The sequence below is a fragment of the Anomaloglossus baeobatrachus genome, chromosome 2 (assembly GCF_048569485.1).
Source record: "Anomaloglossus baeobatrachus isolate aAnoBae1 chromosome 2, aAnoBae1.hap1, whole genome shotgun sequence".
In the NCBI taxonomy this organism is placed as follows: domain Eukaryota; kingdom Metazoa; phylum Chordata; class Amphibia; order Anura; family Aromobatidae; genus Anomaloglossus; species Anomaloglossus baeobatrachus.
This window is the reverse complement of record NC_134354.1, coordinates 799,723,158-799,751,032: the sequence shown is the minus strand read 5'-3', so window position 1 is coordinate 799,751,032 and position 27,875 is coordinate 799,723,158. Positions and strand designations below refer to the sequence as shown.

The 27,875-nt window shown below is 53.7% G+C and overlaps 1 protein-coding gene across 10 annotated transcripts in view; it reads right to left on the bottom strand.

Annotated features, from left to right (window-relative positions):
- Positions 1 to 14,531, bottom strand: part of TRIM3 (tripartite motif containing 3) — a 38,554-nt gene extending 24,023 nt beyond the window's left edge. The window contains exon 1 of one of the 10 annotated variants that reach the window (XM_075337721.1): positions 14,432 to 14,531. Coding sequence is in view for 1 of the 10 variants with exons in the window: in XM_075337719.1 (XP_075193834.1) it covers positions 9,354 to 9,366 (13 nt within the window). In the remaining 9 variants the exon portion in view is untranslated. Of the gene's footprint in view, positions 1 to 9,353; positions 9,382 to 11,177; positions 11,185 to 11,215; positions 11,240 to 11,288; positions 11,338 to 11,787; positions 11,902 to 12,122; positions 12,148 to 12,919; positions 12,988 to 14,431 lie in introns of those variants that run through there. The other 9 variants (XM_075337726.1, XM_075337724.1, XM_075337729.1 and 6 more) reach the window with 9 other exon arrangements.
- Positions 14,532 to 27,875: the final 13,344 nt, after the last annotated feature.

Below are 27,875 nucleotides of genomic sequence, written 5' to 3'. Positions count from 1 at the left end.
AGAGCTGGAAGATGCTCTCCTAAGTTGGAAGGCAATCAACAAACTACTGGAGAAGAGCAATGGTCAAACTGAGTGTGATCAAATCTAATGACGTGCGAGGATCAAAGCCGCAAAGATGTCTTGGTGCCGATATCGTTTAGTTGAAAGGAAAGATCAAAAGCTGCAAGAACACAATAAAAGTTCAGAACTTGGAATGTACAAACCATGAACCAAGGGAAACTCGACATCATCAAAGCAGAAATGGACGGAATAGGACTCGACTTGGAATTAGTGAGTGAAGATGGACTCAATCCAGACATTTCCAGTCAAACGAACATTGGGCCTACTATTCTGGCAACGATAACCAAAGAATAACGGGGTGTTGCTTTCTCACCAGAAGATTTTCTGGCACTGTCCTGAAGTACAATGCAGTTAGTGATGAGGTCATCTCGATACGACTACAAGGAGCACCAATCCATGTCACAGTTATACATGCTACATGTTCACAGATCTACCGGACAAAAAGGACAACTTCACCTGACACAAATGTAAACTAGTGGCCCTTTTAGAAGAAAAGGTGCAGGGGTTGGAAGAAAGAATAACGACACTGAAGCGAATTAAAGAAAGTGAGGATTTCTTGGACAAAGCAGAAGCAACCCTTCAGGACACTGAGATGGAGAAAAGCTTTGGAGCACCTACAGAGGCAGAAAACTGGATACACGTCACCAAAAGGAGCCAGCAGATCACAAAGCAGTCACCACCCACACATCTTAGGAACCATTATCAAACCCTCATGCAGAATGCCGAAAATTACACAAATGAAGTGACCATTCCAACAAAAGAAGAAAGAAAAGCCACCCTGAAACACTCAAGAGCGTCAAAAAATACTGTTCCTGGGAAGAAAAGAAAAGTGGTAGTTGTGGGCGGCCCACTACTAAGTCACAGAGGCAGCTGTCTGCAGGCCGGACTTATTCACATGAGAAGTATGCTGCCTTCCAGGAGCAAAAATCAATGACGTGACCGACAGGATACCAAACCTCCTAAGTTCCAAAGACGACCACCCATTCCTATTGATACATGTAGGCACAAATGACACCGCAAAAAAATGACCTAAAAAAACAACTATCTGCAAAGACTTTGAAAATCTGGGGAAGAAAGTGAAGGAACTGGATGTGCAGGTAGTTTTCTCATCAATTCTCCCAGTTGATGGTCATGGCATCAAGACATGGACTAGGATCCTAGATGTGAACAACTGGCTAAGATGGTGGTGCAGACAGCAAGGATTCGGATTTTTGGACCATGGTGTGAATTACTTCTATAATGGACTGCTCGCTAGAGATGGGTTACACCTCACAAAACCTGGAAAACACACATATGCCAGGACACTTGCCACACTCATCAGGAGGGCTTTACACTAGAAGAGAAAGGGATGGGAAGAAAAAAGCCAGACAAGAACATGAAGCTAAAGGATGAACTAACCAATGATACGAGATGAGGTAAAGAGAACAGAGGATACGCAGAAGGAATCTAAGAAAAGGGGAGCAAAAGAGCACAAACTAAAATGTTGGAAGGATTGTTCTATTCTTTTTGAATAAGTTGTACCAAAAGAGAAGGAGGGGTTGCATTGCACATCAAAAGATCACATCTCCAGAGAAATTAAAAGTTTCAGAGAACGAGAATCTATTAGAAAATATTTGGTTAAGGATTCATGGAGTAAACAAGGGGTAGGATATGATAATAGGTGTTTATTACAGACCACCGGGTCAATCAGAGGCCACTTTCTAAAAAAAACATGAAATAGTGATCATGTGAGATTTCACCTACCCAGACATTCATTGGGAAACCCTCACAGGTAAGAGTAAAGGCTCCATCCAATTTTTATCTTGCCTTGCAGACAACTTAATCTCCCAACTGGTAGAAGAAAATACAAAAGGAACAGCCATCTTGGACCTAGTCCTAACAAACAATGAGGATATGGTTAAGGGACTAAGGGTAGCAGGAACACAGACTCAGCCGTCATGCTTTCCTTGAATTTGGGGTTGCAAGAGGGGGAACAACTGAGAAAACACAGACTTCAAGGCGTGACTTTAGGAGAGCGACTTCAAGGGCCTAAAGGCAAAAGATTGGTAGAATTCCATGGCACCTTAGCACAAAACTGCACACGAAGGATGGGAAATCTTCTGTAAGGAAATCCTTAATGCACAAGAACTAATAATACCCCAATTCAAGAAAGACATCAATATATTGGAGCTAGTCCAGAGAAGAGCAACCAAGATGGTAGAAGGTCTGCAAACCATGTCATATGAAGAACGGCTAAAAAGTAGGAATGTTTCATTTGAAAAAGAAGGCTGAGAGGAGACTTAATAGCGGTCTACAAATATCTGAAAGGTAGTCACAGTGCAGAAGGAACTACCCTATTCTCATTAGCACAAGGAAGTACAAGAAGCAATGGGATGAAACTTAAAGGAAGGAGATTCAGATTAGACATTAGGAAAAACTTTCTGGCATTGAGGGCAGTCAGGGAGTGGAACAGGCGACAACGGGAGGTGGTGAGCTCTCCATCAATGGAAATCTTCAAGCAGAAACTAGATAAACATATAGCTAGGATGATTTAGGAAATAAGGAAAGGAAAAATGGATCCAGCACCAGAGATTAAGTATAAAAATAAAAAAATATTTTCTATTGGATACATAACAAAATGGCATCTCAAGGTGTAACGGCATCAGGTATACAGGACACCTTACGCGTTTCGGACAACACATTAAAAAACGTCCTTGGTGACATTCACCTATGACTAAGGACGTTTTTTTAATGTGTGTTGTCTGAAACGTGTAAGGTGTCCTGTATGCCTGACGCCGTTACACCTTGAGATGCCATTTTTTTATGTATCCAATAAAAAAATTATTTTCTATTTTTATACTTAATCTCTGGTGCTGGATCCATTTTTCCTTTCCCTGTTTAACCGCTATACCAGACCAGGCCGGACTGGAGGCTGTCCGTGCACCATCTCTTAAGTCCTGGGGCACCCACTCTAGGTAAGCTAAAAATTGTCTTTTTCCACATAATTTAGACAAGCCTGCACTTGCAGGGGGTTGGACCCGATAGCCCTTGAGGTCACTTCCAACACTGCAGAAAAAGGAGAAATTCACAGCTCACTGGAGAAAATTGAGGATGGTGGTGCACGGACAACCTGATTCGGCCGGCAGGTGAAGCGCAAAATAGGAGGTGAAAAAAAATCCAGCACCAACAAATAGAATGTAAAAATTTATTTAAGCATAATTAAAAAGCCCAAAACAAAAATTCTTAGAACGGGTACAGAGCAAAGAAATGTCAACACATTTCAAGCGTTCATGATTAAGAGCCTTTTTGCGCTTGAAACGCGTTGATGTTTCTTTGCTCTGAACCCGCCCTAACAATTTTTGTCATGGGCTTTTTAATCATGCTTACATTTTTACATTTTATTTGCTGGTGCTGGATTTTTTCACCTACTATTTTGCACTTCCAATGCTACCATTTTATGATTCTAAGTCTACATGCCAACAACAGATGTCGAGGAAGTGGACGTTGAACTACTCTAAAATAAAGTTTAAAAAAAAAAAAAAAGATATTGACAAGCTGCCTAAACAATACTTACTCATTATTGGGGGAAACTTGAATGCCAAAGAGACAATGGAAAGTATGGAACAGTTGTTGAAATTTCGGACTTCCTGAAACAAAGCTGGAGGAAGAGTCATTGACTTTTATATAACAAATCAAAATGTCCATCACGAACATCTTCTTACAAAATGAGAAACGGAGACTTTACACATGACATCGAATGGGGTTTATAGGAATTAGATTGAATAAATGTGTCCACCAAAAATGGAGTTGTGACTTATTACCACGAAAACATGGCCAGTAGCTGACTGTGGAACCGATAATGAACTTTTGACACCAAAAATTGGAGTCCAGATACACAAACAGAACAGACAACCGGTTGTTCCCAACTTCAATTTGACCAACATAAATGAAGTTTATATCACAGAATATCACTGGACACGGACGAAAGAAATCCCAAGGAATTATGCACACATATAAAGATTGTCATTAATGAAGAAGCCAGAAAGACAACAAACAAAAGTCAGAAGAGGCCCCCACAGCCATGGCTAACAGAAGAGACCCTAAAGATCAAAGATAGACTAATAGCAAAATGTAACAAGCAGGTCACAGACAACATCAGTAAGAGACTAAAGACAGTCATTCGATCAGACTAAGAACTTTTATTTCCAAAAGATTTACATGTAGATAGAAAACAAACATCTGAAGGGCAAGACCAGGAAGTCACCAAAACATCAAAAAGACATGACGGAAGCTTCAACCAAGAGTGGGAATGTTGAAAGACACCAACGGGAGGAAACTGAGTTACAATAGAACAAGTAAAGATGTAAAGAATACACGGAGCACCTCAACAAATCAACTAAAGATACGGGAAGAAACGGTGACTGGAAATAATAGTGATTTGAACATCTTAAAATGCAAAGTCATTGCGGTGATAAAGCTTCTGTGAAACAAAGTACATGGATGTGACAATATTAAAATAGAGTTAATAAAGTCTTCTGAAGCAGCGGTTGATATCATCACACACCTGTGTCAACAGATTTGGAGAACTAGAAAATGTCCAAGGACTGGACTACATCGGTGTTTATTCCTATTCCGAAGTGAGATGCTACAGACTGTGCGAACTATCGGAGTATCGCGCTCATACCTCATGCCAACAAACTGAAGATCCTCTAAAGATGGCTACAGCTTTACTGTGGCAAAGAGTTGTCAAAGGAACAAGCAAGATTAAGAAAAGTCCTAGGAACAGGAGATGTAATTGACAACATTAGATGGATAATGGAAAAATCCAAAGAATATAACATGGAGATCGATTTCTTCTTTATCGACTACAGCAAGCCTTTGACTGTTGATTACCGTAAACTTTGGAATACCATGAAGGATATGGGTATGCCGAACCATCCAATCAGCCTCATCAGGAACCTTTACAACTGCCAAGAGGCAACAGTCCGAAAGGGACATGGTGACCCAGCATAGTTCAAAGTAAAGCGAGGCGTCAGACAAGGCGGCATCCGGTTACCATTTCTGTTTATATACAGAAGCTATTGTCAAGAAGGCTGGAGTTGCCAAAAAAGAAATCAAAATTGCTGGAAGATTCATCAGCAATCTTAAATATGCAAATGACAAAACATTGATAGCAACAAGAGTAGATGAAATGAAGGACTCATTACGGAGTGTCAAGATGGAAAGCTCAAACATTGACTCCTACGCAACCCAAAGAAGACAAAGATATTGACTACTGCCAGGTACGACTAGGACACATGTGGGACGGACGGCGACGAACTGGAAGTTGTAAGATGCAACAATGACACCGGAAATCAATAGAAAAAATAGCTATGGGCAAATCAAAAATTAAGTCACTGGACAAGATCATCAAATTGAGGAACATTTCACTGTTGATGAAGACACAGCTCGTAGATAGTCTGATCTTTTCTGTAGTCACTATGGATCTGAAACCTGGACGATAAAGAAACAAGACAGAAGAAGAATCAACGCCTTTAAAATGTGGTGCTGGAGAAGGATGAATTCTGCGCCATTTCTAATACTTAACATGGATAAAATGGAATTCATTATCTTTCCTCATCCTCTTTCAACCCTCCGAACAAGCCTACCCATCAAAGTCAATGGTTGCTAACTCTCCCTAGTCTAACAAGCTCGTTGCCTCGGTAAAACTCTAGACTCTGCTCTATCCTTCAAGCCACATATCCAAGCCCTCTTCACCTCCTCCTGACTATAACTCAAATATTTCCCAGATTCGTGCATTCCTTAACCCAAGAATCTACAAAAACACTAGTGCTTGTCATTATTATCTCCCGCCTCGACTACTATAACCTCCAACTCTGTGGCCTCCCTTCTAACACTCTTGCACCCCTCCAATCTATCCTACATGTTGCCGCCTGATTAATCCTCCTGTCCCCTTGGTATTCCCCAGTCGCTCCCTTCACTTTCTTCCCATTGCCCAAAGACTCCAGTTCAAAACCCGAACCATGACATACAAAGCCATCCACAATCTGTCTCCTTCATAAATCTGTTCCCTAATCTCACGGTACCTACCTGCATGTAACCTCAGCCTCACAAGATCTCCTTCTCTACTTCCCTCTTATCTCCTCTTCCTACAATCGCGTACAAGATTTCTGCCGTACCTCCCCCATACTCTGGAACTCTCTGCCCCAAGATATCAGACTCTCCCCTACCGTGGAAACCTTCAAAAAGGAACCTGAAGACCCAATTCTTCAGACAAACCTACAATAACAGTCAGGCCACTACACCACTGCGCAACCAGCTCTATGCTCACCTATTGTATCTTCACCAGTACCCTGTGGGCCCTCGCAGGCAGGGTCCTCTCTCCTCCTGTACCAGTCTGTTTTGTATGGTTCATGATTATTATACTTGTTTTTTATTTATACCCCTTTTTTCAATTGTAAAGGAACATGGAATAAATGGCGCTATAATAAATAATATCAATACAATATCAATCAATCGAGATGGCAAGAACAAAAATTAATTCTGGAACAAATCAAGCCAGAGATGTCACTTGAAGCAAGGATCACCAAGCTATGACTTGCCCACTTTGGACACATCATACGAAGAGAAAAATCACTAGAGAAGAACATCATGGTCGGAAGAAGAGAAGGAACAAGGCGAAGAGAAAGACCAGCAACCCGATGGCTTGATACTATCAAGATAACGGCTGAAAAGCCCCTGGTGGACCTATCTAGGCTGCACAAGATCGATCTTCCTACAGAGTGTAAATCCATCAAGTCGTCGTGGCTCAAAATCGAGCTGAACGCCGTTAAATATAATAGTAAATAATAAAATAAAGAAGGAAATGATCCCTGGTTTTCTATAGGTTTTAAAATATAAATGTGAAAATTGTGATGTGCATTTGTATTCAGCCCCCTGTAGTTTGATCCCCAAAATAAAATCCTGAGCAACCAGTCACTCCCAGAGGTCACGTAATTAGTACATTGCCTCCTCCTGGGTGATTTCTTCTCAGTATAACTACAGTTGGCCTGTGAAGGTCTCAGAGGTTTGTGTGAGAACATCAGGGATCAACCTGCACCATGAAAACCAAGAAGCACACTGGACTGGTCAGGGATCAAACAGTACTATTAAAATCAAGGAGCACACTGGACTGGTCAGGGATGAAACAGCACCATGAAAACCAAGAAGCACACCAGGCAGGTCAGGGATGAAACAGTACTATTAAAATCAAGGAGCACACCAGGCAGGTCAGTGATCAAACAGCACAATGAAAATCAAAGAGTATATCTGACTGGTCAGGGATCAAACAGCACAATGAAAACCAAGGAGCACACTGGTTTGGTTAGGGATCAAATAGCACAATGAAAACCAAGGATCACACCGGACAGGTCATGGACAAATAAAAGAGTAAAGCAGGGTTAGGAGATATATATATATATATATATATATATATATATATATTACAGTGCTGGCCAAAAGTATTGGCACCCCTGCAATTCTGTCAGATAATACTCAGTTTCTTCTTGAAAATGATTGCAATCACACATTCTTTGGCATTATCTTCATTTAATTTGTCTTCAATGAAAAGAAAAAAAATTGTCATAAAGCTAAATTGGATATAATTCCACACCAAACATAAAAAGGGGGTGGACAGAAGTATTGGCACTGTGTGAAAAATCCTGTGCTGCTTCTGTAATTTGTGTAATAACAGCGCCTGTAACTTACCTGTGGCACCTAACAGGTGCTGGCAATAATAAATCACACTTGCAGCAGGTGACATGGAGTAAAGTTGACTCAACCTCTGTCCTGTGTCCTTGTGTGCACCACATTGAGCACGGAGAAAAGAAAGACCAAAGAACTATCTGAGGACTTGAGAATCCAAATTGTGAGGAAGCATGAGCAATCTCAAGGCTACAAGTCCATCTCCAAAGACCTGAAAGTTCCTGTGTCTGCGGTGCACAGTGTCATCAAGAAGTGTAAAGCCCATGGCACTGTGGCTACCTCCCTAGATGTGGAAGGGAAAGAAATATTGACAAGAGATTTCACCGCAAGATTGTGCGGATGGTGGATAAAGAACCTCGACTAACATCCAATCAAGTTCCAGCTGCCCTGCAGTCCGAGGGTACAACAGTGTCACCCCGTACTATCCGTCAGCGTCTGAATGAAAAGGGACTGTATGGTAGGATACCCAGGAAGACCCCACTTCTTACCCCGAGACATAAAAAAGCCAGGCTGGAGTTTGCCAAAACTTACCTGAGAAAGCCTAAAACGTTTTGGAAGAATGTTCTCTGGTCAGATGAGACAAAAGTAGAGCTTTTTGGGAAAAGCCATCAACAGAGTTTACAGAAAAAAAAAAGAGGCATTCAAAGAAAAGAAGACGCTCCCTACAGTCAAACATGGCGGAGGTTCCCTGATGTTTTGGGGTTGCTTTGCTGCCTCTGGCACTGGACTGCTTGACCGTGTGCATGGCATTATGAAGTCTGAAGACTACCAACAAATTTTGCAGCATAATGTAGGGCCCAGTGTGAGAAAGCTGGGTCTCCCTCAGAGGTCATGGGTCTTCCAGCAGGACAATGACCCAAAACACACTTCAAAAAGCACTAGAAAATGGTTTGAGAGAAAGCACTGGAGACTACTAAAGTGGCCAGCAATGAGTCCAGACCTGAACCCCATAGAAGACCTGTGGAGAGATCTCAAAATGGCAGTTTGGAGAAGGCCCCTTCAAATCTCAGGGACCTGGAGCAGTTTGCCAAAGAAGAATGGTCTAAAATTCCAGCAGAGCATTGTAAGAAACTCATTGATGGTTGTTCACAGTTATTTTGGCTAAAGGTTGTGCAACCAAATATTAAGGTCCTGTCACACAGAGACAAATCTTTGACAGATCTGTGGTTGCAGTGAAATCATGGACATATTGTTCCATTTGTACACAGCCACAAACCTGCCACTGATTGTCCACAATTTCACTGCAACCACAGATCTGCCGCAGATTTATCTCTGTGTGCGACAGGGCCTTTAGGCTAAGGGTGCCAATACTTTTGTCTGGCACATTTTTGGAGTTTTGTGTGAAATGATCAATGATTTGATTTTTGTTTCATTCTCTTTTGTGTTTTTTCATTGCAAGCAAAATAAATGAAGATAATAAAGAATGTGTGACTGCAATCACTGTCAGGAAGAAACGGAGTATTCTCTGACAGAATTGCAGGGGTGCCAATACTTTTGGCCAGCACGGTATATGAGCACTGTTCAATCCATGATCCAAAAATAGAAGAAGTACAGCACAACTGCAAACCTACAGGACATGGCCATCCACCGAAAGTAAAATCCCAAGAAGGAGAGATGAAAGAAGCCGCCGAGAGACACCTGGAGGAGCCGCAGAGATCACATCTCCGGGGGAGAATCTGTCCACAGGACGAGCAGAGATCACATCTCCGGGGGAGAATCTGTCCACAGGACGAGCAGAGATCACAGCTCAGGGGAACCTGTCCACAGGACGAGCAGAGATCACAGCTCAGGGGGAGAATCTGTCCACAGGACGAGCAGAGATCACAGCTCAGGGGGAGAATCTGTCCACAGGACGAGCAGAGATCACAGCTCAGGAGGAGAATCTGTCCACAGGACGAGCAGAGATCACATCTCCGGGGGAGAATCTGTCCACAGGACGAGCAGAGATCACAGCTCAGGAGGAGAATCTGTCCACAGGACGAGCAGAGATCACATCTCCGGGGGAGAATCTGTCCACAGGACGAGCAGAGATCACAGCTCCGGGGGAGAATCTGTCCACAGGACGAGCAGAGATCACATCTCCGGGGGAGAATCTGTCCACAGGACGAGCAGAGATCACAGCTCAGGGGAACCTGTCCACAGGACGAGCAGAGATCACAGCTCAGGGGGAGAATCTGTCCACAGGACGAGCAGAGATCACATCTCCGGGGGAGAATCTGTCCACAGGACGAGCAGAGATCACAGCTCAGGAGGAGAATCTGTCCACAGGACGAGCAGAGATCACATCTCCGGGGGAGAATCTGTCCACAGGACGAGCAGAGATCACAGCTCAGGAGGAGAATCTGTCCACAGGACGAGCAGAGATCACAGCTCAGGGGAACCTGTCCACAGGACGAGCAGAGATCACAGCTCAGGGGGAGAATCTGTCCACAGGACGAACAGAGATCACAGCTCAGGGGAACCTGTCCACAGGACGAGCAGAGATCACAGCTCAGGAGGAGAATCTGTCCACAGGACGAGCAGAGATCACAGCTCAGGGGAACCTGTCCACAGGACGAGCAGAGATCACATCTCCGGGGGAGAATCTGTCCACAGGACGAGCAGAGATCACAGCTCAGGAGGAGAATCTGTCCACAGGACGAGCAGAGATCACAGCTCAGGAGGAGAATCTGTCCACAGGACGAATATTAGTCACACACTTCACAAATCAGCGAGCGAGCAGTGGAGGAGACCAAAGGAAAACTGGGCTAAATGCAGGGGCAGACGACGATCGGGGCAGCTATCTGCAGGGGCAGACGGCGATCGGGGCAGCTATCTGCAGGGGCAGACGGCGATCGGGGCAGCTATCCGCAGGGGCAGACGGGGCAGCTATCCGCAGGGGCAGACGGGGCAGCTATCCGCAGGGGCAGACGGGGCAGCTATCCGCAGGGGCAGACGGGGCAGCTATCCGCAGGGGCAGACGGGGCAGCTATCCGCAGGGGCAGACGGGGCAGCTATCCGCAGGGGCAGACGGGGCAGCTATCCGCAGGGGCAGACGGGGCAGCTATCCGCAGGGGCAGACGGGGCAGCTATCCGCAGGGGCAGACGGGGCAGCTATCCGCAGGGGCAGACAGCGGTCTGGGGCTCTCTCAGTGGGCATGGTTTCCGGTGCTCAACCCTTGAGGGTCAGGTGCTTGATGTCAGGAGTTCGGTATCGAGCGCGGCCGTGGATGTCAGGTGCTAGGGATCGGGCGCTCACCCTCGGGTGTCGGGTGCTCTGTGTTGGATCGCTCACCCTCGGGTGTCGGGTGTCAGAGCGCTCCCCCTCGGGTGCTCGGTGTCGGGGCGCTCGGTGTCAGGCTCTCACTCTCAGGTGTTCGGTGCTCACCGTCGGGTGCTCGGTGTCCGGTGCTCACCCTCGGGTGTCGCTCACCCTTGGGTGTCGGGCGCTCACCCTCGGGTGTCGGGTGCTCGGGGTCAGGCTCTCACCCTCGGGTGTCGCTCACCCTTGGGTGTCGGGCGCTCACCCTCGGGTGTCGGGTGCTCGGGGTCCGGCTCTCACCCTCGGGTGTCGGGGTCCGGCTCTCACCCTCGGGTGTCGGGGTCCGGCTCTCACCCTCGGGTGTCGGGGTCCGGCTCTCACCCTCGGGTGTCGGGGTCCGGCTCTCACCCTCGGGTGTCGGGGTCCGGCTCTCACCCTCGGGTGTCGGGGTCCGGCTCTCACCCTCGGGTGTCGCTCACCCTTGGGTGTCGGGTGCTCGGTGTCGGGGTCCGGTTCTCGGTGTCAGGCTCTCACCCTTGGGTGTCGGGTGCTCGGTGTCGGGGTCCGGTTCTCGGTGTCAGGCTCTCACCCTTGGGTGTCGGGTGCTCGGTGTCAGGCTCTCACCCTCGGGTGTCGGGTGCTCGGTGTCAGGCTCTCACCCTCGGGTGTCGGGTGCTCGGTGTCAGGCTCTCACCCTCGGGTGTCGGGTGCTCGGTGTCAGGCTCTCACCCTCGGGTGTCGGGTGCTCGGTGTCAGGCTCTCACCCTCGGGTGTCGGGTGCTCGGGGTCAGGCTCTCACCCTCGGGTGTCGGGTGCTCGGGGTCCGGTGCTCGGGGTCAGGCTCTCACCCTCGGGTGTCGGGGTCCGGTGCTCGGTGTCAGGCTCTCACCCTCGGGTGTCGGGTGCTCGGTGTCAGGCTCTCACCCTCGGGTGTCGGGTGCTCGGTGTCAGGCTCTCACCCTCGGGTGTCGGGTGCTCGGTGTCAGGCTCTCACCCTCGGGTGTCGGGTGCTCGGTGTCAGGCTCTCACCCTCGGGTGTCGGGTGCTCGGGGTCAGGCTCTCACCCTCGGGTGTCGGGTGCTCGGTGTCAGGCTCTCACCCTCGGGTGTCGGGTGCTCGGGGTCCGGTGCTCACCCTCGGGTGTCGGGTGCTCGGTGTCAGGCTCTCACCCTCGGGTGTCGGGTGCTCGGTGTCAGGCTCTCACCCTCGGGTGTCGGGTGCTCGGTGTCAGGCTCTCACCCTCGGGTGTCGGGTGCTCGGTGTCAGGCTCTCACCCTCGGGTGTCGGGTGCTCGGTGTCAGGCTCTCACCCTCGGGTGTCGGGTGCTCGGTGTCAGGCTCTCACCCTCGGGTGTCGGGTGCTCGGTGTCAGGCTCTCACCCTCGGGTGTCGGGTGCTCGGTGTCAGGCTCTCACCCTCGGGTGTCGGGTGCTCGGGGTCAGGCTCTCACCCTCGGGTGTCGGGTGCTCGGGGTCAGGCTCTCACCCTCGGGTGTCGGGTGCTCGGGGTCAGGCTCTCACCCTCGGGTGTCGGGTGCTCGGTGTCAGGCTCTCACCCTCGGGTGTCGGGTGCTCGGTGTCAGGCTCTCACCCTCGGGTGTCGGGTGCTCGGTGTCAGGCTCTCACCCTCGGGTGTCGGGTGCTCGGTGTCAGGCTCTCACCCTCGGGTGTCGGGTGCTCGGTGTCAGGCTCTCACCCTCGGGTGTCGGGTGCTCGGTGTCAGGCTCTCACCCTCGGGTGTCGGGTGCTCGGTGTCAGGCTCTCACCCTCGGGTGTCGGGTGCTCGGTGTCAGGCTCTCACCCTCGGGTGTCGGGGTCCGGCTCTCACCCTCGGGTGTCGGGTGCTCGGTGTCAGGCTCTCACCCTCGGGTGTCGGGTGCTCGGTGTCAGGCTCTCACCCTCGGGTGTCGGGTGCTCGGGGTCCGGTGCTCGGTGTCAGGCTCTCACCCTCGGGTGTCGGGTGCTCGGTGTCAGGCTCTCACCCTCGGGTGTCGGGTGCTCGGTGTCAGGCTCTCACCCTCGGGTGTCGGGTGCTCGGGGTCAGGCTCTCACCCTCGGGTGTCGGGTGCTCGGGGTCAGGCTCTCACCCTCGGGTGTCGGGTGCTCGGGGTCAGGCTCTCACCCTCGGGTGTCGGGTGCTCGGTGTCAGGCTCTCACCCTCGGGTGTCGGGTGCTCGGTGTCAGGCTCTCACCCTCGGGTGTCGGGTGCTCGGGGTCAGGCTCTCACCCTCGGGTGTCGGGTGCTCGGGGTCAGGCTCTCACCCTCGGGTGTCGGGTGCTCGGGGTCAGGCTCTCACCCTCGGGTGTCGGGTGCTCGGTGTCAGGCTCTCACCCTCGGGTGTCGGGTGCTCGGTGTCAGGCTCTCACCCTCGGGTGTCGGGTGCTCGGTGTCAGGCTCTCACCCTCGGGTGTCGGGTGCTCGGGGTCAGGCTCTCACCCTCGGGTGTCGGGTGCTCGGTGTCAGGCTCTCACCCTCGGGTGTCGGGTGCTCGGTGTCAGGCTCTCACCCTCGGGTGTCGGGTGCTCGGTGTCAGGCTCTCACCCTCGGGTGTCGGGTGCTCGGGGTCAGGCTCTCACCCTCGGGTGTCGGGTGCTCGGTGTCAGGCTCTCACCCTCGGGTGTCGGGTGCTCGGGGTCAGGCTCTCACCCTCGGGTGTCGGGTGCTCGGGGTCCGGTGCTCGGTGTCAGGCTCTCACCCTCGGGTGTCGGGTGCTCGGGGTCAGGCTCTCACCCTCGGGTGTCGGGTGCTCGGTGTCAGGCTCTCACCCTCGGGTGTCGGGTGCTCGGTGTCAGGCTCTCACCCTCGGGTGTCGGGTGCTCGGTGTCAGGCTCTCACCCTCGGGTGTCGGGTGCTCGGTGTCAGGCTCTCACCCTCGGGTGTCGGGTGCTCGGTGTCAGGCTCTCACCCTCGGGTGTCGGAGGCTCGGGGTCCGGTGCTCACCCTCGGGTGTCGGGGGCTCGGGGTCCGGTGCTCACCCTCGGGTGTCGGGGGCTCGGGGTCCGGTGCTCACCCTCGGGTGTCGGGGGCTCGGGGTCCGGTGCTCACCCTCGGGTGTCGGGGGCTCGGGGTCCGGTGCTCACCCTCGGGTGTCGGGTGCTCGGTGTCAGGCTCTCACCCTCGGGTGTCGGGTGCTCGGTGTCAGGCTCTCACCCTCGGGTGTCGGGTGCTCGGTGTCAGGCTCTCACCCTCGGGTGTCGGGTGCTCGGTGTCAGGCTCTCACCCTCGGGTGTCGGGTGCTCGGGGTCAGGCTCTCACCCTCGGGTGTCGGGTGCTCGGTGTCAGGCTCTCACCCTCGGGTGTCGGGTGCTCGGTGTCAGGCTCTCACCCTCGGGTGTCGGGTGCTCGGGGTCAGGCTCTCACCCTCGGGTGTCGGGTGCTCGGGGTCCGGTGCTCGGTGTCAGGCTCTCACCCTCGGGTGTCGGGTGTCGCTCACCCTCGGGCGCTATCAGGCCGCGGCCTCCCCGTCTCCGGCTGCCATTGTAGAGAGAACAGCTGAGAGCGGTGACGTCACTGCAGCGACTCCCATCACTGCCCCGCCCCTGGGTGACGTCCACGCTCCACCCACCCCTGACTGTGAGTCGCTGGAGGATTACCATGGCAACCGGAGCTCCTGGGTCCAGAGCTCCCGTGTCCTGAGGAAACTGCGCGGTCTGTGAATGGCTCCTCCGAGTCTCCGTACATAGAAAAAGGCGGGAGAGTGAAGGCCGAAGCGGCCTGTGAGGAGGGGGCATGGCCGCTGCAGCGGTGACATGGACGGCGCTCCCTGTAGGGTGGCACTGGGGTGTGTAGAGGACTCGACAGACTTCGCATCTAATACATACATGATGGTGCGGGCGACGTCACTGACTGACACTAGATACACCGCCTGTACATAGCAGAGGGGGCGAAGGAAAGAGCCTGTGGTGAGGGGGGCGAAGGAAAGAGCCTGTGGTGAGGGGGGCGAAGGGAAAGAGCCTGTGGTGAGGGGGGCGAAGGAAAGAGCCTGTGGTGAGGGGGGCGAAGGGAAGGCTCCTGTGGTGAGGGGGGGGGCGAAGGGAAGGCTCCTGTGGTGAGGGGGGGGGGGGAAGGGAAGGCTCCTGTGGTGAGGGGGGGGTTGGAAGGGAAGGCTCCTGTGGTGAGGGGGGGGTTGGAAGGGAAGGCTCCTGTGGTGAGGGGGGCGAAGGGAAGGCTCCTGTGGTGAGGGGGGGGTTGGAAGGGAAGGCTCCTGTGGTGAGGGGGGGCGAAGGGAAGGCTCCTGTGGTGAGGGGGGGCGAAGGGAAGGCTCCTGTGGTGAGGGGGGCGAAGGGAAGGCTCCTGTGGTGAGGGGGGGCGAAGGGAAGGCTCCTGTGGTGAGGGGGGGCGAAGGGAAGGCTCCTGTGGTGAGGGGGGGCGAAGGGAAGGCTCCTGTGGTGAGGGGGGGGTTGGAAGGGAAGGCTCCTGTGGTGAGGGGGGGCGAAGGGAAGGCTCCTGTGGTGAGGGGGGGCGAAGGGAAGGCTCCTGTGGTGAGGGGGGGGCGAAGGGAAGGCTCCTGTGGTGAGGGGGGTTGGAAGGGAAGGCTCCTGTGGTGAGGGGGGGGTTGGAAGGGAAGGCTCCTGTGGTGAGGGGGGCGAAGGGAAGGCTCCTGTGGTGAGGGGGGGGTTGGAAGGGAAGGCTCCTGTGGTGAGGGGGGGCGAAGGGAAGGCTCCTGTGGTGAGGGGGGGCGAAGGGAAGGCTCCTGTGGTGAGGGGGGCGAAGGGAAGGCTCCTGTGGTGAGGGGGGGCGAAGGGAAGGCTCCTGTGGTGAGGGGGGGCGAAGGGAAGGCTCCTGTGGTGAGGGGGGGCGAAGGGAAGGCTCCTGTGGTGAGGGGGGGGTTGGAAGGGAAGGCTCCTGTGGTGAGGGGGGGCGAAGGGAAGGCTCCTGTGGTGAGGGGGGGCGAAGGGAAGGCTCCTGTGGTGAGGGGGGGGCGAAGGGAAGGCTCCTGTGGTGAGGGGGGGCGAAGGGAAGGCTCCTGTGGTGAGGGGGGGCGAAGGGAAGGCTCCTGTGGTGAGGGGGGGGTTGGAAGGGAAGGCTCCTGTGGTGAGGGGGGGCGAAGGGAAGGCTCCTGTGGTGAGGGGGGGCGAAGGGAAGGCTCCTGTGGTGAGGGGGGGCGAAGGGAAGGCTCCTGTGGTGAGGGGGGGGCGGAGGGAAGGCTCCTGTGGTGAGGGGGGGCGAAGGGAAGGCTCCTGTGGTGAGGGGGGGCGAAGGGAAGGCTCCTGTGGTGAGGGGGGGTGAAGGGAAGGCTCCTGTGGTGAGGGGGGGCGAAGGGAAGGCTCCTGTGGTGAGGGGGGGGGTTGGAAGGGAAGGCTCCTGTGGTGAGGGGGGGTTGGAAGGGAAGGCTCCTGTGGTGAGGGGGGGCGAAGGGAAGGCTCCTGTGGTGAGGGGGGGCGAAGGGAAGGCTCCTGTGGTGAGGGGGGGCGAAGGGAAGGCTCCTGTGGTGAGGGGGGCGAAGGGAAGGCTCCTGTGGTGAGGGGGGGCGAAGGGAAGGCTCCTGTGGTGAGGGGGGGCGAAGGGAAGGCTCCTGTGGTGAGGGGGGGCGAAGGGAAGGCTCCTGTGGTGAGGGGGGGGTTGGAAGGGAAGGCTCCTGTGGTGAGGGGGGGGTTGGAAGGGAAGGCTCCTGTGGTGAGGGGGGGCGAAGGGAAGGCTCCTGTGGTGAGGGGGGGCGAAGGGAAGGCTCCTGTGGTGAGGGGGGGCGAAGGGAAGGCTCCTGTGGTGAGGGGGGGGGGGAAGGGAAGGATCCTGTGGTGAGGGGGGGGGAAGGGAAGGATCCTGTGGTGAGGGGGGGGAAGGGAAGGATCCTGCGTTGAGGGGGGGGGGAGGGAAGGATCCTGTGTTGAGGGGGGGGGGGGGAGGGAAGGATCCTGTGTTGAGGGGGGGGGAAGGGAAGGATCCTGTGGTGAGGGGGGGGGAAGGGAAGGATCCTGTGGTGAGGGGGGGGGGAAGGGAAGGATCCTGTGGTGAGGGGGGGGGGAGGGAAGGATCCTGTGGTGAGGGGGGGGGGGAAGGATCCTGTGGTGAGGGGGGGGGAAGGGAAGCATCCTGTGGTGAGGGGGGGGGGGAAGGGAAGGATCCTGTGGTGAGGGGGGGGGAAGGGAAGGATCCTGTGGTGAGGGGGGTGGGGAAGGGAAGGATCCTGTGGTGAGGGGGGGGGAGGGAAGGATCCTGTGGTGAGGGGGGGGGGAGGGAAGGATCCTGTGGTGAGGGGGGGGGGAGGGAAGGATCCTGTGGTGAGGGGGGGGAAGGGAAGGATCCTGTGGTGAGGGGGGGGGAAGGGAAGGATCCTGTGGCGAGGGGGGGGGAAGGGAAGGATCCTGTGGTTAGGGGGGGAAGGGAAGGATCCTGTGGTGAGGGGGGGAGGGAAGGATCCTGTGGTGAGGGGGGGGAAGGGAAGGATCCTGTGGTGAGGGGGGGGAAGGGAAGGATCCTGTGGTGAGGGGGGGGGGAAGGGAAGGATCCTGTGGTGAGGGGGGGGGAAGGGAAGGATCCTGTGGTGAGGGGGGGGAAGGGAAGGATCCTGTGGTGAGGGGGGGGAAGGGAAGGATCCTGTGGTGAGGGGGGGGGGAGGGAAGGATCCTGTGGTGAGGGGGGGGGGGGAAGGGAAGGATCCTGTGGTGGGGGGGGGAGTGAAGGGATGGCTCCTGTGGTGAGGGGGGGGGGGGAAGGGAAGGATCCTGTGGTGAGGGGGGGGGGGAAGGGAAGGATCCTGTGGTGAGGGGGGGGGCGAAGGGAAGGATCCTGTGGTGGGGGGGGAGTGAAGGGATGGCTCCGGTGGTGGTGGGGGGGGGGGAGGGAAGGATCCTGTGGTGGTGGGGGGGGGGAAGGGAAGGATCCTGTGGTGAGGGGGGGGGCGAAGGGAAGGATCCTGTGGTGAGGGGGGGGGGGCGAAGGGAAGGATCCTGTGGTGAGGGGGGGGCGAAGGGAAGGATCCTGTGGTGGGGGGGAGTGAAGGGATGGCTCCTGTGGTGGTGGTGGGGGGGGAGGGATGGATCCTGTGGTGGTGGGGGGAAGGGAAGGATCCTGTGGTGGGGGGGGGGGGAGGGAAGGATCCTGTGGTGGGGGGGGGGGGAGGGAAGGATCCTGTGGTGGTGGGGGGGGAAGGGAAGGATCCTGTGGTGAGGGGGGGGGGCGAAGGGAAAGAGCCGGTGCTGAGGGGGGCGAAGGGAAAGAGCCCGTGGTGAGGGGGCGAAGGGAAGGCGCCCGTGGGGAGGGGGACGAAGGGAAGGCGCCCGTGGGGAGGGGGGCGAAGGGAAGGCGCCCGTGGGGAGGGGGGGCGAAGGGAAGGCGCCCGGGGTGAGGGGGGCGAAGGGAAGGCGCCCGGGGTGAGGGGGGCGAAGGTAAGGAGCCCGTGGTGAGGGGGGGGCGAAGGTAAGGAGCCCGTGGTGAGGGGGGCGAAGGGAAAGAGCCCGTGGTGAGGGGGGCGAAGGGAAAGAGCCCGTGGTGAGGGGGGCGAAGGGAAAGAGCCCGTGGTGAGGGGGGCGAAGGGAAAGAGCCCGTGGTGAGGGGGGCGAAGGGAAAGAGCCCGTGGTGAGGGGGGCGAAGGGAAAGAGCCCGTGGTGAGGGGGGCGAAGGGAAAGAGCCCGTGGTGAGGGGGGCGAAGGGAAAGAGCCCGTGGTGAGGGGGGCGAAGGGAAAGCGTCCGTGGGGAGGGGGGCGAAGGGAAGGCGCCTGGGGCGAAGGGAAGACTCTTGCGGTGAGTGGATGGCGCAGTGAACGGTGAGGGGGGAAGGTGGTGACTGATGAGGGGCGAAGGGAAGGCGGTGGTGAGAGGACAGGGTGGTAGGGGGGTGAAGTGAAGACTGCAGTGAAAGGACAGTGCGAAGTGAAGGTGGCAGTGGTGAGGGGGTGAAATGAAGGTGGGGAGGGGGCGAAGTGAAGGTGGCTGTGGTGAGGGGGCGAAGTGAAGGCGGTGAGGGGCAGGGCGTTGAGGGGACGAAGTGAAGGTGGTGAGGTGACAGGGTGGAGTGAAGGCGGCGGTGGTGAGGGGACAGAGCGAAAAGAGCTGTGGTGAAGGGACAAGGCGAAGTGAAAGCGATGGTGGTGAGAAGGGAAGGTGGTGGTAAGGGGGCGAAGTGAAGACGGTGGTGGTGATTGGGACATGGGTTGTGAGGGGGCGAAGTGAAGACGGTGGTGGTGATTGGGACATGGGTTGTGAGGGGGCGAAGTGAAGACGGCGGTGAGGGGATGGGGTGGAGTGAAGGCGGCGGTGAGGGGATGGGGTGGAGTGAAGACGGCGGTGAGGGGATGGGGTGGAGTGAAGGCGGCGTTGAGGGGTTTAAGTGAAGTGAAAGTGATTGGTCGGTAAGGGTGCGAAGTCAAGGAGGTGGTGAAGGGGTAAAGTGAAGTTGGCAGTGAGAAGACAAGGTGGAGTGAAGGCAGTGGTGAGGGGGTGAAGTGAAGGCGGCGGTGAGGGGACAGGGTGGTAAGGGGGGAAAGTGAAGGTGGTGATGAGGGCACAGGGTGGAGAGAATAAGACGGTGAGGGGGCAGAGTGAATGCGGAGGGGGTGAAAGTGGAGGGCGGGGACATGACAGAATGACGCGGGGATAGGACAGAGTGAGGGAATTGTATGGGGGCGAAGCAAAGGTGGCGGTGAGTGGGCGGGGCGGAGTTCAGGGACAGGATAGAGTGGGAACGTGAGGGCAGGTGGGTAAAGTGACGGTGATGAGGGGACAGCGTCGTGGGGGACGGAGCAGAGTAAGGGATGTAGCAGAGTGAGTGAGGGAGGGGTGACTGGGTGGGGACAGGGCAAAGTGAAGGTGGTGGAGTGTCAGCGGTGATAGGACAGATGAGGGAATGGAGCGAAGGGACATGGCGCTGAGGGAACGGGGTAGAGTGAAGACTTTGGTGAGGAGACAGGGCAGAGTGACGGCGGCAGTTATGGGGCGGAGGGCGAGATGGTGAGGGTACAGGGCCGACTGACGGTGGCAGTTAAGGGGCGGAGTGGCGATGAGTGAATGGAGCAGAGGGATGTTACATACTGTACATTCATTTTTGGAGAATGACGGAGCCACTGTGCGAGCGATGTTCTTCGATATTTGGAGAATGATGGAGCCACTGTGCGAGCGATGTTGTTCGATATTTGGAGAATGACGGAGCCACTGTGCGAGCGATGTTCTTCGATATTTGGAGAATGATGGAGCCACTGTGCGAGCGATGTTCTTCGATTTCTGGAGTGCATGTAACACCCTGCAGTCACTCTTACTACACAAAACGATGACTGATCTGAAGGTGGAGTAGGGGATAAGAAATTGGATAACTGACTACCTATCAGATGGGCCACAGTGTGTACAGATGGGAGCAGTTGTGTCTAGCAGATTATTGAGCAGTGTCGGTGCCCCTCAGGGAACGGTGCTAGCGCCTTCCTAGTCACACTGTATACATCAGACTTTCAGTATAAATCTGATTTTTGTCACCTTCAAAAATTCTCGGATGACTCCGTGGTTGTTGGATGTATTAAGGGGGACCAGGGGGATGAAGAATATAGAAGGGTGGTGTTGAATTTTGTGGATTGGTGCCATGGTAACTATCTACAACTAAATGTTAAGAAAACTAAGGAGTTGGTGGCCAACTATAGCAGGAGAAAGATGGAATGTACCGATCACTATTGCTGGTCAGGAGGTGGAGCAGGGGGAGAGGTACAAATATTTGGGGGTCCACCTGGATAGCAAACTGGAGATGCCAGTCAGAGAGGGTCTACAAGAAGTGGATGAGCAGATTGTATTTCCTAAGGAAACTGAGGTCTTTTAATGTGTGCAGCAAAATGTTAGACATGTTCTACCAGTCTGTAGTGGCAAGTGCCATCTTTTTTGCACTCATTTGCTGGGGTGGTAGTGTGCGGGTCTCTGATGCTGGGGTAGTAGTGTGCGGTCTCTGATGCTGGGGTAGTAGTGTTGGGGTGTCTGATGCTGGGGTAGTAGTGTGCCGGTCTCTGATGCTGGGGTAGTAGTGTGCGGGTCTCTGATGCTGGGGTAGTAGTGTGCGGGTCTCTGATGCTGGGGTAGTAGTGTGCGGGTCTCTGATGCTGGGGTGGTAGTGTGCGGTCTCTGATGCTGGGGTAGTAGTGTGGGGGTGTCTGATGCTGGGGTAGTAGTGTGCGGGTCTCTGATGCTGGGGTAGTAGTGTGGGGTCTCTGATGCTGGGGTAGTAGTGTGCGGGTCTCTGATGCTGGGGTAGTAGTGTGCGGGCCTCTGGTGCTGGGGTAGTAGTGTGCGGTGTCTGATGCTGGGGTAGTAGTGTGCGGGTCTCTGATGCTGGGGTAGTAGTGTGCGGGTCTCTGATGCTGGGGTAGTAGTGTGCGGGGGTCTGATGCTGGGGTAGTAGTGTGCGGTCTCTGATGCTGGGGTAGTAGTGTGCGGGTCTCTGATGCTGGGGTGGTAGTGTGGGGGTCTCTGATGCTGGGGTAGTAGTGTGCGGGTCTCTGATGCTGGGGTAGTAGTGTGCGGTCTCTGATGCTGGGGTAGTAGTGTGCGGGTCTCTGATGCTGGGGTGGTAGTGTGGGGGTGTCTGATGCTGGGGTAGTAGTGTGCGGGTCTCTGATGCTGGGGTAGTAGTGTGCGGGTCTCTGATGCTGGGGTAGTAGTGTGCGGGTGTCTGATGCTGGGGTAGTAGTGCGGGGGTGTCTGATGCTGGGGTAGTAGTGTGCGGGCCTCTGATGCTGGGGTAGTAGTGTGCGGGTCTCTGATGCTGGGGTAGTAGTGTGGGGTCTCTGATGCTGGGGTAGTAGTGTGCGGGTCTCTGATGCTGGGGTAGTAGTGTGGGGTCTCTGATGCTGGGGTAGTAGTGTGCGGTCTCTGATGCTGGGGTAGTAGTGTGGGGTCTCTGATGCTGGGGTAGTAGTGTGGGGTCTCTGATGCTGGGGTAGTAGTGTGCGGGTCTCTGATGCTGGGGTGGTAGTGTGCGGGTCTCTGATGCTGGGGTAGTAGTGTGCGGGTCTCTGGTGCTGGGGTAGTAGTGTGCGGGTCTCTGATGCTGGGGTAGTAGTGTGCGGGTGTCTGATGCTGGGGTAGTAGTGTGCGGGTCTCTGATGCTGGGGTAGTAGTGTGCGGGTCTCTGATGCTGGGGTAGTAGTGTGCGGGTCTCTGATGCTGGGGTAGTAGTGTGGGGTCTCTGATGCTGGGGTAGTAGTGTGCGGTCTCTGATGCTGGGGTAGTAGTGTGGGGTCTCTGATGCTGGGGTAGTAGTGTGGGGTCTCTGATGCTGGGGTAGTAGTGTGCGGGTCTCTGATGCTGGGGTGGTAGTGTGCGGGTCTCTGATGCTGGGGTAGTAGTGTGCGGGTCTCTGGTGCTGGGGTAGTAGTGTGCGGGTCTCTGATGCTGGGGTAGTAGTGTGCGGGTCTCTGATGCTGGGGTGGTAGTGTGCGGGCCTCTGATGCTGGGGTGGTAGTGTGCGGGTCTCTGATGCTGGGGTAGTAGTGTGCGGGTGTCTGATGCTGGGGTAGTAGTGTGCGGGTGTCTGATGCTGGGGTAGTAGTGTGCGGTCTCTGATGCTGGGGTAGTAGTGTGCGGTCTCTGATGCTGGGGTAGTAGTGTGCGGTCTCTGATGCTGGGGTAGTAGTGTGGGGTCTCTGATGCTGGGGTAGTAGTGTGCGGGTCTCTGATGCTGGGGTGGTAGTGTGCGGGTCTCTGATGCTGGGGTAGTAGTGTGCGGGTCTCTGGTGCTGGGGTAGTAGTGTGGGGTCTCTGGTGCTGGGGTAGTAGTGTGGGGTCTCTGATGCTGGGGTAGTAGTGTGCGGGGGTCTGATGCTGGGGTAGTAGTGTGCGGGTCTCTGATGCTGGGGTAGTAGTGTGTGGGTCTCTGATGCTGGGGTAGTAGTGTGGGGGTCTCTGATGCTGGGGTAGTAGTGTGCGGTCTCTGATGCTGGGGTAGTAGTGTGGGGGTCTCTGATGCTGGGGTAGTAGTGTGGGGTCTCTGATGCTGGGGTAGTAGTGTGGGGTCTCTGATGCTGGGGTAGTAGTGTGGGGTCTCTGATGCTGGGGTGGTAGTGTGCGGGCCTCTGATGCTGGGGTAGTAGTGTGGGGGTCTCTGATGCTGGGGTAGTAGTGTGGGGGTCTCTGATGCTGGGGTAGTAGTGTGGGGTCTCTGATGCTGGGGTAGTAGTGTGGGGTCTCTGATGCTGGGGTAGTAGTGTGGGGTCTCTGATGCTGGGGTGGTAGTGTGCGGGCCTCTGATGCTGGGGTAGTAGTGTGGGGGTCTCTTATGCTGGGGTAGTAGTGTGGGGTCTCTGATGCTGGGGTAGTAGTGTGGGGTCTCTGATGCTGGGGTGGTAGTGTGCGGGCCTCTGATGCTGGGGTAGTAGTGTGGGGTGTCTGATGCTGGGGTAGTAGTGTGGGGTCTCTGATGCTGGGGTAGTAGTGTGGGGTGTCTGATGCTGGGGTAGTAGTGTGGGGTCTCTGATGCTGGGGTGGTAGTGTGCGGGCCTCTGATGCTGGGGTAGTAGTGTGCGGGTCTCTGATGCTGGGGTAGTAGTGTGGGGTCTCTGATGCTGGGGTAGTAGTGTGGGGTCTCTGATGCTGGGGTAGTAGTGTGGGGTCTCTGATGCTGGGGTGGTAGTGTGCGGGCCTCTGATGCTGGGGTAGTAGTGTGCGGGCCTCTGATGCTGGGGTAGTAGTGTGCGGGTCTCTGATGCTGGGGTAGTAGTGTGGGGGTCTCTGATGCTGGGGTAGTAGTGTGGGGTCTCTGATGCTGGGGTAGTAGTGTGGGGTCTCTGATGCTGGGGTAGTAGTGTGGGGTCTCTGATGCTGGGGTGGTAGTGTGCGGGTGTCTGATGCTGGGGTAGTAGTGTGCGGGGCTCTGATGCTGGGGTAGTAGTGTGGGGTCTCTGATGCTGGGGTGGTAGTGTGCGGGCCTCTGATGCTGGGGTAGTAGTGTGGGGGTCTCTTATGCTGGGGTAGTAGTGTGGGGTCTCTGATGCTGGGGTAGTAGTGTGGGGTCTCTGATGCTGGGGTAGTAGTGTGCGGGCCTCTGATGCTGGGGTAGTAGTGTGGGGTGTCTGATGCTGGGGTAGTAGTGTGGGGTCTCTGGTGCTGGGGTAGTAGTGTGGGGTCTCTGATGCTGGGGTAGTAGTGTGCGGGCCTCTGATGCTGGGGTAGTAGTGTGGGGTCTCTGATGCTGGGGTAGTAGTGTGCGGGTCTCTGATGCTGGGGTAGTAGTGTGCGGGCCTCTGATGCTGGGGTGGTAGTGTGCGGGTCTCTGATGCTGGGGTAGTAGTGTGGGGTCTCTGATGCTGGGGTAGTAGTGTGGGGGTCTCTGATGCTGGGGTAGTAGTGTGGGGTGTCTGATGCTGGGGTAGTAGTGTGGGGTCTCTGATGCTGGGGTGGTAGTGTGCGGGTCTCTGATGCTGGGGTAGTAGTGTGCGGGCCTCTGATGCTGGGGTAGTAGTGTGCGGGTCTCTGATGCTAATAAGCTTATCAAGAAGGCGAGCTCCGCTGCTGGCTGCAATCTGGACTCTTTTGAGGAGGTCGTGGCGAGAAGAACTCTGAAAAAGTGTCTGGCGGTTATGAATAATAATGCACATCCATTATATGAGCTGTTCATGAGACAGAAGAGACTTCAGTAACCGGCGAATGCTTCTGAGGTGTAAGAAGGAAACATATAGGAAATCATTAGTGTCGCTGCTCTGGGAATGTCCAATAATAACATTAGTGTTACATCAGCAGGGGAATGTTTACTTCTTCTACGTTCAGTCCCCGCTGTGTATGACCTCATCTAATGTATAATGTTCAGTCACCTCCACTGTCTCGTTATTATGTAATTCATGTTCTGATGTAAGTTGTGCTGCTGATACCAGAATTTCCCACGGGATCTATAAAGTGTATCGTATCGTATGTGTCGGTGCGGGGATGGACAGTATAATGCTTATCTAGATCCGTTTGAGTCCTTTCTCTTCCCTAGTGTTAGCTATTGCTCCTAGCTTTTCATCACCTGCAAATTTGACTATTTTACCTACAGTTCCCTCATCTAGATTTATAAACATGTTGAAGGACACTGTGGCCAGGACAGAGCCTTGTGGTACCCCAGTAGAAACACTTCCAATTTCATGTGCAACCATTTATTACCACTCTAAGTACAATCGCTTCCAGTTATGAATTCAGCTAACCGTAGCCTTGTCAGTGCCATACTTGGCCATTTTTTCAATAACCTAGGTATGAGATTCTTTATCGAATGCTTTGCTGAAGTCAGGATATACTGTATTTCCCTCACCACCCAGTCAGTGATTCCATCATAGAAAGAAATTAGATTGGATTAATGCCGCTTTACACGCTACGATTTATCTAACGATCTCATGAGCGACGTGACACACTCAGATCGTAGTTACAATTTGCACATAGGTCGTTTATTAGCGGTCACACGTAACGATCGCACAAGCGACGCAAAATCATTCAGCGATATATTGTTTGACCAAGGCGGTCGTGTGGATGTTCGTCGTTTGCAGGGTGGCAAACGTACCAATATGTCTGCTGCGATCCTAACGACAAACAATATTTTGAAAATGAACGACGTGTTGGCGATCAGCGATTTTCAACCAATTTGCGATCGTTCGGAGTCGTACGTAGGTGTCACACGCAACGACGTCGCTAACGATGCCGGATGTGCGTCACGGAAATCGTGACCCCGACGACATATCGTCAGAAAAATCGTAGCGTGTAATGCCGGCTTTAGTCTTACAATGCTTGTTTGCTGCAAATCCATGCTGGCTCTGGTTAATTACTGTATTCTTATCCAAGTACTTACATATATTGTTTAATAATTTTGTTATGGCAATCAGCCAAACCACGTGGCCCAATGAATGGTCATCGACGGGAGGAAGACAGGGAGTTAGCCTTGACAGTCGTTTGATTCCTGAGCAGGTGCCCGGGGGTCCTATTTATTGGAATAAGCGTATCCCAACATTGGTCAATCTTATCACTATCACATAATGATTGGTTACACCCTTCTATGTCATTCTACTGATTGGTTCATGTGGAATATCACGTAAATCAGAGACCACCTGATCCAAATGGACACTGAGATAATGTTCATATTCCAAGATGGTCTTCATCTTGTTCTGACATACTCTGGGGACTTTTTAATATCAATTTATGTACTTGTGGAACATGCAGAGTCATGCCAAACCATGCCATGGGCATCGGGGGCCAATCTCAGAGATAAGGTCTGGTACATTTAGGAAAATTTACCAGCACTAATGTATCTTTTTATATTTAAAGGCACATTACACACAATATTCAGATCTGTGTGAAGGCCATGTTATTCGGATCTATGTTAGGTGTAGCAAATTCAAACAGTAACAATAATAGCAACGATCTGATCTTGTAAACCAGATTATTTCCTTAACACTTTGCACCTTTGCTGTATAGAAGTCAGCCACACTTACCTGTATTTTCCTGGCTCCATCCTCTCTCCTTTTTTGTAGATGGCGACATTTGCCCTTCTCCAAACTTCTGCGACTTCTGTTCTCTAGAAATGTTCACAGATTCTGTCTAGTGGTTCTGCAATTTGCTCTGCTATCTCATCTGGACCTGGAGACTTAATTTATGTTGGCTAAAGCTGGTGTCACACTAAACGACAGCGACAACGACGTCGCTGTTACATCACCATTTTCAGTGACGTAACAGCGACCTTGTAAGTCGCTGTTATGATCGCTGCTTAGCTGTCAAACACAGCAGAAGCAGCGATCATAACGTCGCTGTGCTACATGTTCAGAGAGCAGGGAGCCGCGCTTAGCGCTGGCTCCTTGCTCTCCTACAGTACACATCGGGTTAATTAACCCGATGTGTGCTGCAGCTACATGTCACAGTTCAGAGAGCAGGGAGCCGCGCGCACTGCTTAGCGCTGGCTCCTTGCTCTCCTTGCTACAGTATACATCGGGTTAATTACCCGATGCATACTGCAGCCACATGTCACAGTGCAGGAGCCGGCACTGAGCAAGAGCGGAGGCTGGTAACCAGCGTAAACATCGGGTAACCAGGGAAAGGTCTTCCCTTGGTTACCCGATGTTTACGCTGGTTACAGCTTACCGCAGCTGCCAGTGCCGGCTCCTGCTCGCTTCATTTCGTCGCTCTCTCGCTGTCACACACAGCGATGTGTGTGTCACAGCGGGAGAGTGACGACCAAAAAATGAAGCTGGACATTCAGCAACGACCGGCGACCTCACAGCAGGGGCCAGGTCGTTGCTGGATGTCACACACAGCGACAGCGACGGGACGTCGCTGCAACGTCACAGAAAATGGTGACGTAGCAGCGACGTCGTTGTCGTTGTCGCTGTGTGTGACACCAGCTTAAGTATTCCCTCACCAGCTCTCTGTTTATAGATAGTGTGGATTCTTTTATTCCTTTGATAGCACAGTGAAAATCAGTTGATGTTAGATTTGCTTTCTTAGAGAACACAGATGCAAAGTATACACTTTAAAAGTTCGGCCTTCTCAACATCATTTTTAACCACTTCACCTTTTCATCTTGTAAAAATCCTATAGCATCTCTAACATAGTGAAGGGCATGGTGGTAGATGGGAGATACAGTTGAAATGTGGAATATAGCTACTGGGTATTGATTCACTAGAATGAAAGCTGTATTAGCAAAGTGAATGAATTAATTACGCCTAAAAATTAACTTTTAATATTATCAAAATAAGTAAAAAGGTCAGAAAAAGGACCTGGTTTAAAAGGACAAACAATAGAGAAAAATAGCCAGAACCATTAATCCTGATCCAAACGGACCAACTGGCTAACACATAAAACACCCTATGGTTTGAGGATGTGAGTATTGTGTCAATAAACGATGCTGCATGTAAGTCGCATTAATAGCAGCAGTAGCAATAACGAGAGGAAAAAGGAACGGTCTTACCCCATCTGCCGTATACCCATTT